The sequence below is a fragment of the Myotis daubentonii genome, chromosome 16 (genome assembly GCF_963259705.1).
Source record: "Myotis daubentonii chromosome 16, mMyoDau2.1, whole genome shotgun sequence".
Classification (NCBI taxonomy): domain Eukaryota; kingdom Metazoa; phylum Chordata; class Mammalia; order Chiroptera; family Vespertilionidae; genus Myotis; species Myotis daubentonii.
In genome coordinates this window covers 12,418,236-12,430,044 of record NC_081855.1, presented here as the reverse complement: position 1 = coordinate 12,430,044, position 11,809 = coordinate 12,418,236, and the positions used below count along the sequence as shown (strand labels likewise).

Here is an 11,809-nt window from a genome sequence, read left to right as displayed (position 1 = left end):
ATGAGAGAATCATTGATTGGCTGCCTCCTGCATGCCCCCTATTGGGGATCAATGCCCAAAACTGGGCATGTGCCCTTGACTGGAATCGAACCCAGGACCATTCAGTCCACAGCCCATCACTCTATCCACTGACTAAACTGGCTAGGGCCCTCGTTGTTGTTTTGATTTGCATTTCTCACATGATTATTGACTTAAAGCATGTTTTCATAAGGCTATGAGACATATGAAAACACAACTTTTTTTCTTGTGACTAATAAAAAGAATTTTATTCAACTCACTGAAGTCACATGTCCCCATACAACCATCATCACTGTGGCCAGACCAGTGAGCTGTGCTGATAACTCCACTCTGAGGCCTTGACCCACACTCCCCAGACCACCTGGATATGGAAATTGGCAGCTGTTAGAAAGGGGGAAATGGAAGTCATGTCCCCCACAGGCCATTGTCAAATAAAATGTCAACTTCTGATTTCCACTCTGACATATGAGCTTGGAAGTTCTTACTCTCATCCTTACAATAAGAAAAAAGATGAATAATCCAAAAAATCAGGAAGTCTTTTTAGTTCCACCAGATCATTGAAGTCATATGGCTTTGCCACTGCAAACCACTGTATTTAGGCTTTGTTAACAAAATACAACCTAGCACTAGCATTTGTGTCTGCACGCACACAAGCTCTCTCTCTCTCTCTCTCTCTCTCTCTCTCTCTCTCTCTCTCTCTCTCTGTCTCTCTCTCTCTCTCTCTCTCTCTCTCTCTCTCTCTCTCTCTCACACACACACACACACACACACACTAAATCAAATGACTTTGGGTGGAATTAAAAGAAGTTGTAGGCACTTTTGCCTTGTGACATTCCTCCTCCTGCTTTATAACTACTATCCTTCATGAGTCTGAATATCACTGAGAAGCACATGCTGCAATAATCCACTGTGCAGTCAGAGAAGAGACAGGCTCTAGCAGGCACAATGACTTATCTAGGATCAATAAGAGGTAAGAATGAGAGGTTCAGAGACGGCCAGGCATTGAATGTACTGTCGGGCTCGGAGGGATGTTAGGGGAGGGTAGGGGTAAGGGGGAGAGATCAACCAAAGGACTTATATGCAAGCATATAGGCCTAACCAATGGACACGGACAAGCAGGGGTGAGGGCATGAGCAGGGGGGTAGGGGATAAAGTGGGGATGAGGACAGATATGTAATATCTTAATCAATAAAAAATATATTTTTTAAAAAAGAATGAGGGGTTGAGTCTGAGCCTAGGTCTGTCTCCTCAAACCTAGTATCCTGGCTGCAGCTAGACCTTGTGGAGAGGGTGTGTTCATGTCACTGTGTACAATGTTGGTGTTCCAAGAAGAAGGTTGGTGAGCAGTCAGCAGTCCACAGGACTATCTATAGCTGTAATTAGGTGAGGGGAGTCAGGGAGGCAATTCCAGGAAGTGAGGTCACTTCCTAATAGAACTTGGAACCCCCATAACCAGGAACCCACTTTCTAGCAACTGTCCAACTGCCACTCACTTGGCAAGAGACAGTTGACAGTTCAACATGTTCTCTTGTTGTGTTCCCAGTTATGGGGGCTCTGGTTCCCGGAGACCCTGCAGAGAGCGTTGTTCCAGACTCTGTAGATGGTTCAACACTCGTGCCCGAATTCTCTGGCCGTTTTCAAGAAGATCCCCTCAGGTAAGTGAAGGTGGCCTGGGTCAGACCCATTCATGCCAGGGAGCCTCCTCTGTTGGCCATCCATGTGCAGCCCACATCCCTCACCTTCATGTGGTGGGAAGAGGGACCTGAAGGGCGAATGGCGAGGCAGGAACAGTTTCTGGAGCAGTGGATAACCTAGAGGTCCTGTTGTGATTACACCCTAGGGTAGGGCAGGCAGGTGGAGATGGGGTTCTAGAGGGGTCCCTTATCTGTGCCAATGGGAGTCCTAGGCCCTCAGGCTGTCAACTCTTTTCCTTGCCAGTAGAGGTCTCAGCAGATCACATTCTGTGTATCTGGAGTGGAGGGTCTCAAATTTTAGAGAACCAGCAAAACAGGGCTCTAAGGTTTTCCTCTAGTGACTGGGAACTGTCTTTATAGAGCTCCGCACAGGAGAACAGACTGGAGCCGACAGATGGGGTCCTCAACTCCATGCCGCTGCGGGAGGCACAGATACCTGATATATCCTCAAGCCTGAAGCACCGCCGCAGAGTGAGTGCAGGTGGCCAGTTGGCCCAAACTCCAGAACTCCAGGGAGTCAACAGGACGCAGGTTCCAGAAGGCACCCTGCTACTCCCCTGAGATCCCTCCTAGTGTCCAGTACCCAAAGGAATGGGGCCTCCCAGAGCTGCACATTGTATGGGGACTGGGAATGCTTATCACAGAGATCCATGTCTTTATTGCTGTGGGACCTGGACCTTAAAACCTTCCATTGTTATGATGATGGTGCCACCCTAAACATACCACATGTCCTAATATCCAGACCCTCCACCCCAGGAAAAGCCTCTGTGTTCTCATCTTACATTGGGATGTTCTGTCAGAAATCACAGGGTGACACTGTTAATACAAGCATGTGCTGTCTGTCCTCTGCTAAGAAAATGACCCAAGATACTAATGTGTTTCCTATTCCTCACCTGCAATTCTACTTTTCCTGCCAAGAACCTTTACTCTCATTAATGTGAAAAACTTTCAGAGCTGTGAAAAATTTGTGTGTGATTATTTCAGCCAAAGTGTCGACAATTGCGAGCGAGCAAAATCAAAATGGGTTGAGAGAATGCTCCGGAGAATGACAATTTTGCACCTTATTTTATACATTACAAGCAAAAGTGCAGACTTTTCTGGGTTCCATGAAATCCATGGGTGATAGATTATGGAGAGAGGAGAAAGCAAAGTGGAGACACTTCTGTGATTGGATAAAGGGTAAAATGATAGGCACATATTTCTTTTACAATGATGTATGTAGGATAGTTTCAAGTCAACAATGAACTCAATAACAACGAAGGGATCTCTGATCTTCATAGAGCACAGAATGGTGCCTGTGCATGAGGTGTCCAAAATAAGGAAAATCCAACGATATGTTATCATAGAGGCAAAAAGGCAGTACACAGGCTCGTTAAGATTGACCTTTGTCAGGGTAGATTCCAGACAAGGATCTGACTACCCATCATAAGCTCCTTTTAGTTAGTGTTTTAATTTCAGACCATCTTTTGTAGTTACTTAAGTTCTCTGAGTTTGCAAGGCTGCCTTGCAGGACTTCCCTGAGCTAGTCAGGTTAGCATGGGGCCCCTTTTTCATTCACACATCCTCCTTTTATTCAGAAATCGATACAAAGTATGCATTGATGATGACTGTTAGTGTTATGTCTTGCTGAACAATGGACCATTCAGGATAAGGTAAGACTCTAACCTTAAATGGCATTCAAAGTGGAATTTTTATTATTAATCAAAATAAGAAGGCAGGTGCATGGGAGGCCATGAGATCCTATATGTTCTTGTTAAAAAATATTCTGTATCAATTTTATATTTTGAGCTAACATGAGCAGAGTCCCTTTGCTGATTTTGCATCTAGTATAACATTTACATACCAGGAACAAAAGCAACAACATTAAAGCAGGAACACTGTTTAGGAATAGAAAATGTCTACTACTAGACAAGAAAGCGCCTAAGGAAAATAGGCATCCCAGCCAACCAAAAACCCTTTGCATGTATGTTCATAATTGTTTATTAAGCTAATTATATGTCTCCTTCTTCATCCACTGTTCCTTGTACTTATGCTATGTTTGGCCAGAAGAATCAAGAATGTCTACTATTTCCTTATCATGACTGATCATTAGAATGTACTTGTCTAGTAGGTGGGAAAAATTAGCAGATACTGAAATTCAACTTTTATACGTAATAAGGAATGTCATAACAATATAAAAATCAGTTGATGTACATTTAATCAATAACAGTTAGGAGACAGAAGAACAAGGTTTGAGCAGCAGTAATTTGTCAGCATCCAGGCTTTGCTGACTTCTTGGGAAAACTGTCAGCCCCCGAGGCCAGTGGTTTCTCATCCTTGAAAAGTCTTCAGTCTCCATGGTGGATGGAGGGCAGTGTCAGTGACAGATATCCATTTGTAGTTAGACTTCTAATAAGGTAACACCCTTTTTAACACGTTCAAGAGAGTCTTTATGTGTTTCAATAAACAAAGTCTCCTGGTTGTAAGTTTTGGTCCTTGAAGTCTTTGTCTCTTGGAATTACTGTGAAACGAATATCACTAATGTATCATTCTCTGTAACCTTCTTAGTGAGTCAGGGATAGTAATGTGGAATTTCTGCTTTTAGTTTTACTTATATTTGGAAAACAAAATGATTTAAAAATCAGCAGTATTTTAAACAGAGTCTTTTCTTCATTTAGTTCCCTACCCATTTTGTTGTCTATCCTGGTTATTTGCTAGTATTTTCATGAATTCAGTTATTCCTTGGAGTTCTAAACTTCTTCAGTCAGTTCAAAGATGTGACCTGCGCAGAAACCTGTTACTTAGAGTAAGCCAAGATCTGACCCGTTTGGCTCAGTGGGTGGAGCGTAGGCCTGCGGACTCAAGGGTCCCAGGTTCAATTCAGGTCAAGGGCATGTACCCTGGTTGTGGGCTCATCCCCAGTAAAAATTGTGCTGGAGGGAGCTGATCGATGTTTCTCTCTCATCGATGTTTCTAACTCTCTATCCCTCTCCATTCCTTTCTGTAAAAAATCAATAAAATGTATTTAAAAAATAGAGCAAGTCAAGAGTCCTTTTCATGAACTTTTCTAAAGATGTAGCATTTTGAAAATGCAGTAAAGTAAAACAATATCTATGAATGACAAAACAAAGTGGTATGGTTATACTTTTGATCGCAATGCAATTGATAAAGAAACTGCTTTTCTGGTAAACTAACATTTCAAGACAATAATTTTTGGATAATAATAATTACTGTAAAATTACAGAGTACAATATGAAAATATGTAAGTATATGTATATATTTGGATTTAATACATAATTTCAATATAAAAAGAAAAAATAATAGGTAAGATTTTAAAACATTGTCCATGGCTTCCTATATTGAGAATTGGGTATGATTCATAAACTTCCATTGTTTGTGCCACAAATACCCGGAGTTGAACTGCCAGACACCCTCACAGGGAACCATCCTCTCACCAAGACCACCGTTACACCAGAGAGTTTCCTATTTGAAATTTCCTTTGAATCTTTGTACGTTCCTTCCTAGGGCAGGTTGAAATCTTTAGAAAATCCATTTTAATAAAAATATAGGTACACAAATAGCGCAGTTATTTTTATTTTTTAATTTGGTAAAGCTTCTCAGGTAATTTCAAGCATATTCAGTAGTCCTGAATTAGTTAAATACGTTTCGCCAATAAGGAGAGAGAATAAATCCCTGAGGTATTCAAGGGCCCATTGGAATTGACTCAAAGTCATCTCCTATTTAAAAAGTCTCTTACAATGGAAACTTTGGGAAGGTTGCAAATATACTTGTGCAAAAGATTATACCATGGACTTTTTGTAAATCTACGTAAAGCAAACACAGACTTAGGGTAACTAACTCTAAAAGATATTAATCATACTTGCAAACAGTTGTAATATTAAGTATTTTGTCCAGACTACAGAATTCGCCTTAATTTACATAAGCATTGAATCTTTGTAGGCCAATAAAAGATTATATCCTAGAAATGTCATATGGAGGCTGACAATTCACCATACATAACACATAGATGAACACATATCACACAAAGACTATACACATAATTTTAGTTACTATTTTTGGTAGAGAAATACAAGAATATTTTTATATAAAACTTTCACAAAATTTTATAGCCTATACCCCCTTTTACAAACCTTTCCTCAACTTTCATAAACCTTCCTACCCACTCAGAACTAACTATCCTTAGAGAAACTTGCATTTGCCCTTTTCCTTCCAATATGACTCTCCATACCTCAAACCTTCTATTGTCACAACTGTATAATTTCTTCCAACTTAATTGGAACTTTTAACTGTTAGGAGCATTAATTTCCTATCATAAGCACACAAGTGAACAACCAGCATTCCTTAGATTGACATTGATGAACATATTTTAATCACACTCTTACATTCAAAAAACACACCTTCAGCAAAGCAAAAAACATTACATCAACAGCTCCAAATCCATTTTACAGACCTTCTGTAATTAAAAAAAAGAAAAAACAGCCAAAAGGAGTGAACTTCAGACTTGTCTAGCAGTCAATGTGTTAGTATTCCTGTTATTTCAAAATATGTAGATATTTAAAAACTTTCAATAAAACTTACTAAGTTAGAAAGATATAGTTGAAAAAGCTAAGGAGATTTGTGTAGGTGGGTAAGGTATTTTTTTTTCTATTGGGATAAGACATATCTTCCAGAGATTTGTATTTTTAAAAATGGCCTAGACAAGACGTCTTGGTGAACTCAGGTATTTTCACTTCAAAGGTTCTGGGACTTTGGTTGCATGAAGCCAATTACCTGTAAGCCTCCAAAATGAATAGGGGAGGTTTGGGGGAGGTAAAAGGACTTGGTGGCCTTTGAATTGTTTCTGGAGCAAAACCGCTGGCACCTTGAAGACTTCATCTGTAAAAGAAGGATAGTCATTTTCAATACCTTAGGGACTGGGTTGCCCCCCAAATGTTGGCAAGGGACTGACAAATTCATTCACCCGTTTTTGGATTGTTTCTTTCTATTTGGGAACATTTTTCTAGTTTCCAGAAAGCACACACCTCTGAGAGGTATAAAGGCTTTAAGGTATATGAAACCTCCGTCTGTCTCCCCTGGGAATGGCAACACAGGTCCCAGCTGCAAGATAGTCTTAAAGTTAATGGTGCCAAAGCTCTCTATTACCCACTTTATATTTCGAACAGGTAAGTGGTATAACAAAAGAAGATTGGCTTCTTGCTTGAGGGACTCAGGGTCAAGTTAGTCCCATTTGGTGAACATGTACCCCCAAAATTACTTTGCCATTCCAAAGCTATGTTCTTGTAGATTCCAAAAGACAGTAGGCAGTCTCAGTTAAGGTAAAGAATGACCTTTTGTAGAGAAGATTCCAGCCTAGGACCCAGCGACCCACCATAAACAGCTTTTAGTTAAAACGTTTTAACTTCAGAACATCCTTTGTGATAACTTTAGGTCTCTGAGTTTAAAAGACCACCACCCAGGCCTTCCCTGACCTAATCGCAGGTTAGCGAGTGGCCACTCTTTGTGTGGCCACACTCTCCTTCGACCACTCATGCCCCACTTCTTGCCACCAATCGTGTCCCTCCTCTGGCCCACCACAGGAGAAAAAACCACCAACCCTGAGTAGGAAAAGGTCCGGTAGGATGCCAGCAGCTGCAGCTTCCTCACGAACTGTGGGCCTGGCCAGCACGTCCACGGTGCTCAAAACACAGGTCCCCCAGAACCTGTTCGCCACCTGGGAGGTGGACTGCTCCAGCCCCAGCTGCGTGCCCAGGTGGTGTAGTCTCACTGTAACGAAGCTAGTGATCTTCAAGAAGCTGGCCAAGGACCTCAACTCCGTGGTAATTTCTGTGAGGATGCGAGACTCCAAGGGCATCCTGAGGTCCCAAGAGATTGTGCTGCCCCGCAGTAGACCAGTGCAGACCAACCTGGCGCTCACCTTCTCCCTGCAGTACAACCACTTCCTCAAGGGAGAAGGTAACAAGCTCCTGATCATGCTGGAGCAGAGGAAGTGCTCTAAGAACAGGAACGTCCTGGGCTACGAGACACTGGCCTCTGGCGCCATCCACATGGCTGACGTCATGCAGCGAAACCCCAGGTGTGGCCAGATGCTGAGCCTCTTTGGCAGCATCAAGGAATCCTCCACTACGGTGGCCGAGATCTGGATCTCCTCCCTGTGCAGTGAGCCCATCGAACATGAGGACAGGGCCATGCAGGTCAGCCCTCAGGCCAAGTCGGCAGGTAACTATGAGGGGCAGGATGAGCTGCAGGCCAGCCGCAGGGGAAAGCACAGACAGGACCTGGATAAGGATGCCTTGGAAAAGGGGAAGCCAAAGAAGCAGCGGCCATCAATACTAGGAAACCTGAAGCAGAAAGTCCTGGCGCTGTTTCACAGGTCCAAAGTGTCAGAGAGGGACCTTCGGTCTGACATGATGGGGAATCGCAGGAAAAGTGACCCATACCTGGAGGATGATGAGAGCGTCCTCAGCACCCCCAGGCCCAAGCTCAGGCCATACTTCGATGGCCTGTCAGACTCCAGTTTGCAGACGGAGATGTGGGGCAGCCACAGTGACAGGACCCAAACAGAGCCTCTGAGTCTGCCCCACATGCCGGAGAATTCGTGGGCCCTGGAAGGCAAGCAGACAAGTGAGAGGGACAACGAATTTGTGGCCCACAGCACACCCACCAGCAAGGTGGACAAGATCCAGATCTCCTCCCTGTCCATGCCGCCCATCGACCACGAGGACAGCGCCAGGCAAGACAGTCCCGAGTCTGAGTCCTCGGACTACTACTCTGAGTGCAAGTGTGAGAGCTTCTTCTCGCAGCGGGAGGCCAGCTACCATACCGCTGACCAGGAGGAAGGTGACTGTCATGAGGGGACTCTCATATTCACAAGGAGCACCCTGACCATGCAACAGAACTACCACCAGAAAGTCCTGTTATGGCTGCACACAGTCCAAGTGTCGGAGGAGGTCCTGGACCCTGAGCAGGACCATGGGGAGCATGTCCCGGAGGTGGAGGAGGACCTGGACCTCCTGTATGACATGCTGCCGAACCCCAGTGACAATGGCCCAGACACTGAGGACGATGGCAGTGTCCTCAGCACCCCCACACCTAAGCTTCGGCCATACTTTGAAGGCCTGTCTAGCGGCCCAGACATGAAGGACAATCACAGTGTCCTCAGCAGCCCCAATCCCAAGCTCAGGCCATACACGGAAGGCCTGTCAGACTCCAGCTTGCCGATGGAGATGCAGGGCCTCCACAGCACCAGGATCCAAAAGGAGCCTCTGAGTCTGGCCCACCTGCCCGAGAATGCGAGGCCTCCGGGAGGCAAGCAGCCAAGCCACAGTGACTCCCAACTTGTGGCCTATAGCACACCCACCACTAAGATTCGAATGGCCTCCCTGTCCCGCCTGCCTATTGATCAGGAGGCCACTGCCATGCAGGCCAGCACCAAGGCCCAAACCTCACTTAACGACTTCGCCAGCACATCTGAGCTGCTTCTTTGAGCAGGCGGCCAGCCATAATGCCGTCCACAGGCAGTCCCAGGAGAATAACTTGGACAAAGGGAATCTGATGGTAAGAAGGAGGTGCATGAACAGGCAACAGAATTACCACCAGAAAGCTGTGGCATCTATGCTCGGGGCCCAAGTGTCGGAGAAGGTCATATCCTCAGAACAGGCCCCTGTGAGGCATGTCCCCAAAGTGGAGAAGGCTCTGCACCGTCGGTATGACATTGTGCTGAGCTCTAGTGACAGTAGCCTAGACACGGAGGACGATATCAGTGTCCCCAGCACCCCAAAGCCAAACTCAGGCGATACTTTGACAGCATGTCAAGTGATAGTGACTCTGACTCAATGGCCCACAGAATTCGCTCCCCTGGGAAGCAGCTGGCACAGTTGGAGGACAACCGGGAGGCAGGGTCCTCCGCCCAGCATTGGTTCACCAAGAAGCTGCCATCCATAGTGCGCTTCACCACGTCTCTGGTCCTGCCCTCCAGCAGGTCCAAGAGGAAGCAGGCTGGCCACCGGGGCTGCGACCCAGCCCGGAATGAGTGGGTCAACAGACTGGACAACGAGAGCCCAGACCCACAGAGCCAGCGGCAGATCCCCAGGAAACCCATCCGTGACCAGCTCAACAACATCCTCATTTCCCAGGACAAGATGCCCGAGAACATCATCCTGGTCAACACCTGCGACTGGCAGGGCCAGTTCCTTTCGGACATCCTGCAGGGGCACACGCTGCCCGTGGTGTGCACTTGCTCCACAGATGACGTCCAGGAGGCCTTCAGCATCATCGTCTCCCACATGCAGAGATACTGCAACTGCAATTCCCAGGCCCTGACGCCTGTGAAGATGGCGGTGGCAGGGGCACAGCCCTACTTCAACGCTGTGCTGCGGGTCTTCGTGGAGCAGCTGTCCCAGCAGCCACCCCAATGGCTAGACTACATGCGCTTCCTGGTCATTCCGCTGGGTCCCCACCCCTTGGCCAGCTACCTGGGCTCCATGGATTGCCGCTACAAGAACTTATTCCAGGACCTGTACTGGCGGGACATGTTCAACAACCTGGATTCTGAGAACACCTTGCAGGACACACAGGACGTTGTGTTGAGAATCTCTGAGTACGTTGTGGGGGCCAACTGTGTCTACCTGCTGCCCATTGCTGAGGCCATGCTCATGTCTAAGCAGCAGCGCCCCAATGAGAAGTCCTCACAGCTCATCCCCTTTGCGGGGGCAGTGAAGGTTGGAAGAGTGGAACCATCTGCAGCCATGTCAGGAGACTCAGATAATGTAGTCCCCTCCTGCTCCAGTGAGCTTCTGTCCCCTACCGGGAAGGCCTCATCCAACACACTCTCCTGCCCGTCAATGAGTGGGGGCCTGTCCTCCACCAGCCAGAGTGTCCATGCAGAGATGATGGAGCTGCAGGTGGATTACTGGACAGCAGCCCAACCAATAGATACGAAGAGAGTCGCAGAGAAGAAACAGCTGCCTACCACCAAAAACACACTCAAGTGCTTCTTCCAGTCTGTCCAGGTCAGCAGGCTGCCCCGCAGTGGTGAGGGCACAGCAACACCTGCCATGTCCATGACAGTGGTCACCAAGGAGAGAAAAAAGAAGGCGCCCAAGAAAACCACGGACGAGGATGTGGAGTCCCAAAGCCAGTGCATCCAGGGCATTGGTCGCCTGGTTTGCAGGGCCAAGCACCAGCAGAGCATGCTGGCGGTCGTCATCGATGGCGTGCAATGGAATGACGTGGCGTTTTTCCAGCTGGCATCCCAGTGGTCCTCCCACGTCAAGCACTTCCCCATCTGCATCTTCGGACACAACAATCACACCTTCTAGCCCTGCCCCTCCCCCTGCCTTGCAATCTGCCTTGGCCAAGCTCAGAAGGACCCAGCTGCTTTTCTGTGAACAGTTTAGTTTACTACAGACACAGACCTTGGAAACCCAAAGAGAAACCATTTTGAGTTCAAATGTGCTCAGAGCCTGGAACCTAAGGGGTTTGTCCCTCACTGGGAGCTCCTCAATGCTCCGTTAAGTAACCATAACGCTTTGGTGGGTGGGAGTCAGGAGGGCAGTGTTGAGCTGGAGCATCATGGAAGTTGTGCTTTGGCCTCAGGATGCCCAACATTCTCAGTGAGAAGGGTTCTGGCCTTGAAGACCTGCCCTTCCTGGAAGCCAGGACTCTCGTTCACTGGGAGACAGCTCCAACCTGTGCCCAGAATCAGAGCTGGGCAGCCAGAGGTCAAGGACTAGCCTCAGATTGTAGCATTCTGAGCAGAACATGGAGGCCAGTCAGCCCAGCCCTGGGAAACAGATGCCAACCAGCCAACTAGTCCAGCACCACCTACTCAGGGTTACCAGTGAACTTCAGCCTCACAGGCAGAAAGAAAAAAGACCTGTATGGTGCACATCACCCTGGCACACTGGCTAGACAAAGTGGTCAATTACCTGAGGAGGGAACCCACCTTCGTTCCTGTCTGTTACTACAGATCATTTGCTACCACCCAACAGCTGTGGGACCAATTATTTACCAGGTGAGCCCCTCCCCCTCCAGAGCACATGGTCACCAGGCCACCTGTTGGCTGTTTGCCTCAGATCACTGCAACTCTCTGAGTGTTT

At 46.9% G+C, this 11,809-nt stretch overlaps 1 protein-coding gene across 1 annotated transcript; it reads left to right on the top strand.

Annotated features, from left to right (window-relative positions):
• The first annotated feature begins 7,543 nt into the window (after window positions 1-7,543).
• Window positions 7,544-11,029, top strand: LOC132219391 (phosphofurin acidic cluster sorting protein 2-like). Its single transcript, XM_059671740.1, has 5 exons — window positions 7,544-8,082; window positions 8,240-8,241; window positions 8,643-8,834; window positions 8,916-9,026; window positions 9,522-11,029. The coding sequence occupies exons 1-5, from the start codon at window positions 7,544-7,546 to the stop codon at window positions 11,027-11,029; spliced, it is 2,352 nt and encodes a 783-aa protein (XP_059527723.1).
• The last annotated feature ends 780 nt before the right edge of the window (window positions 11,030-11,809 follow it).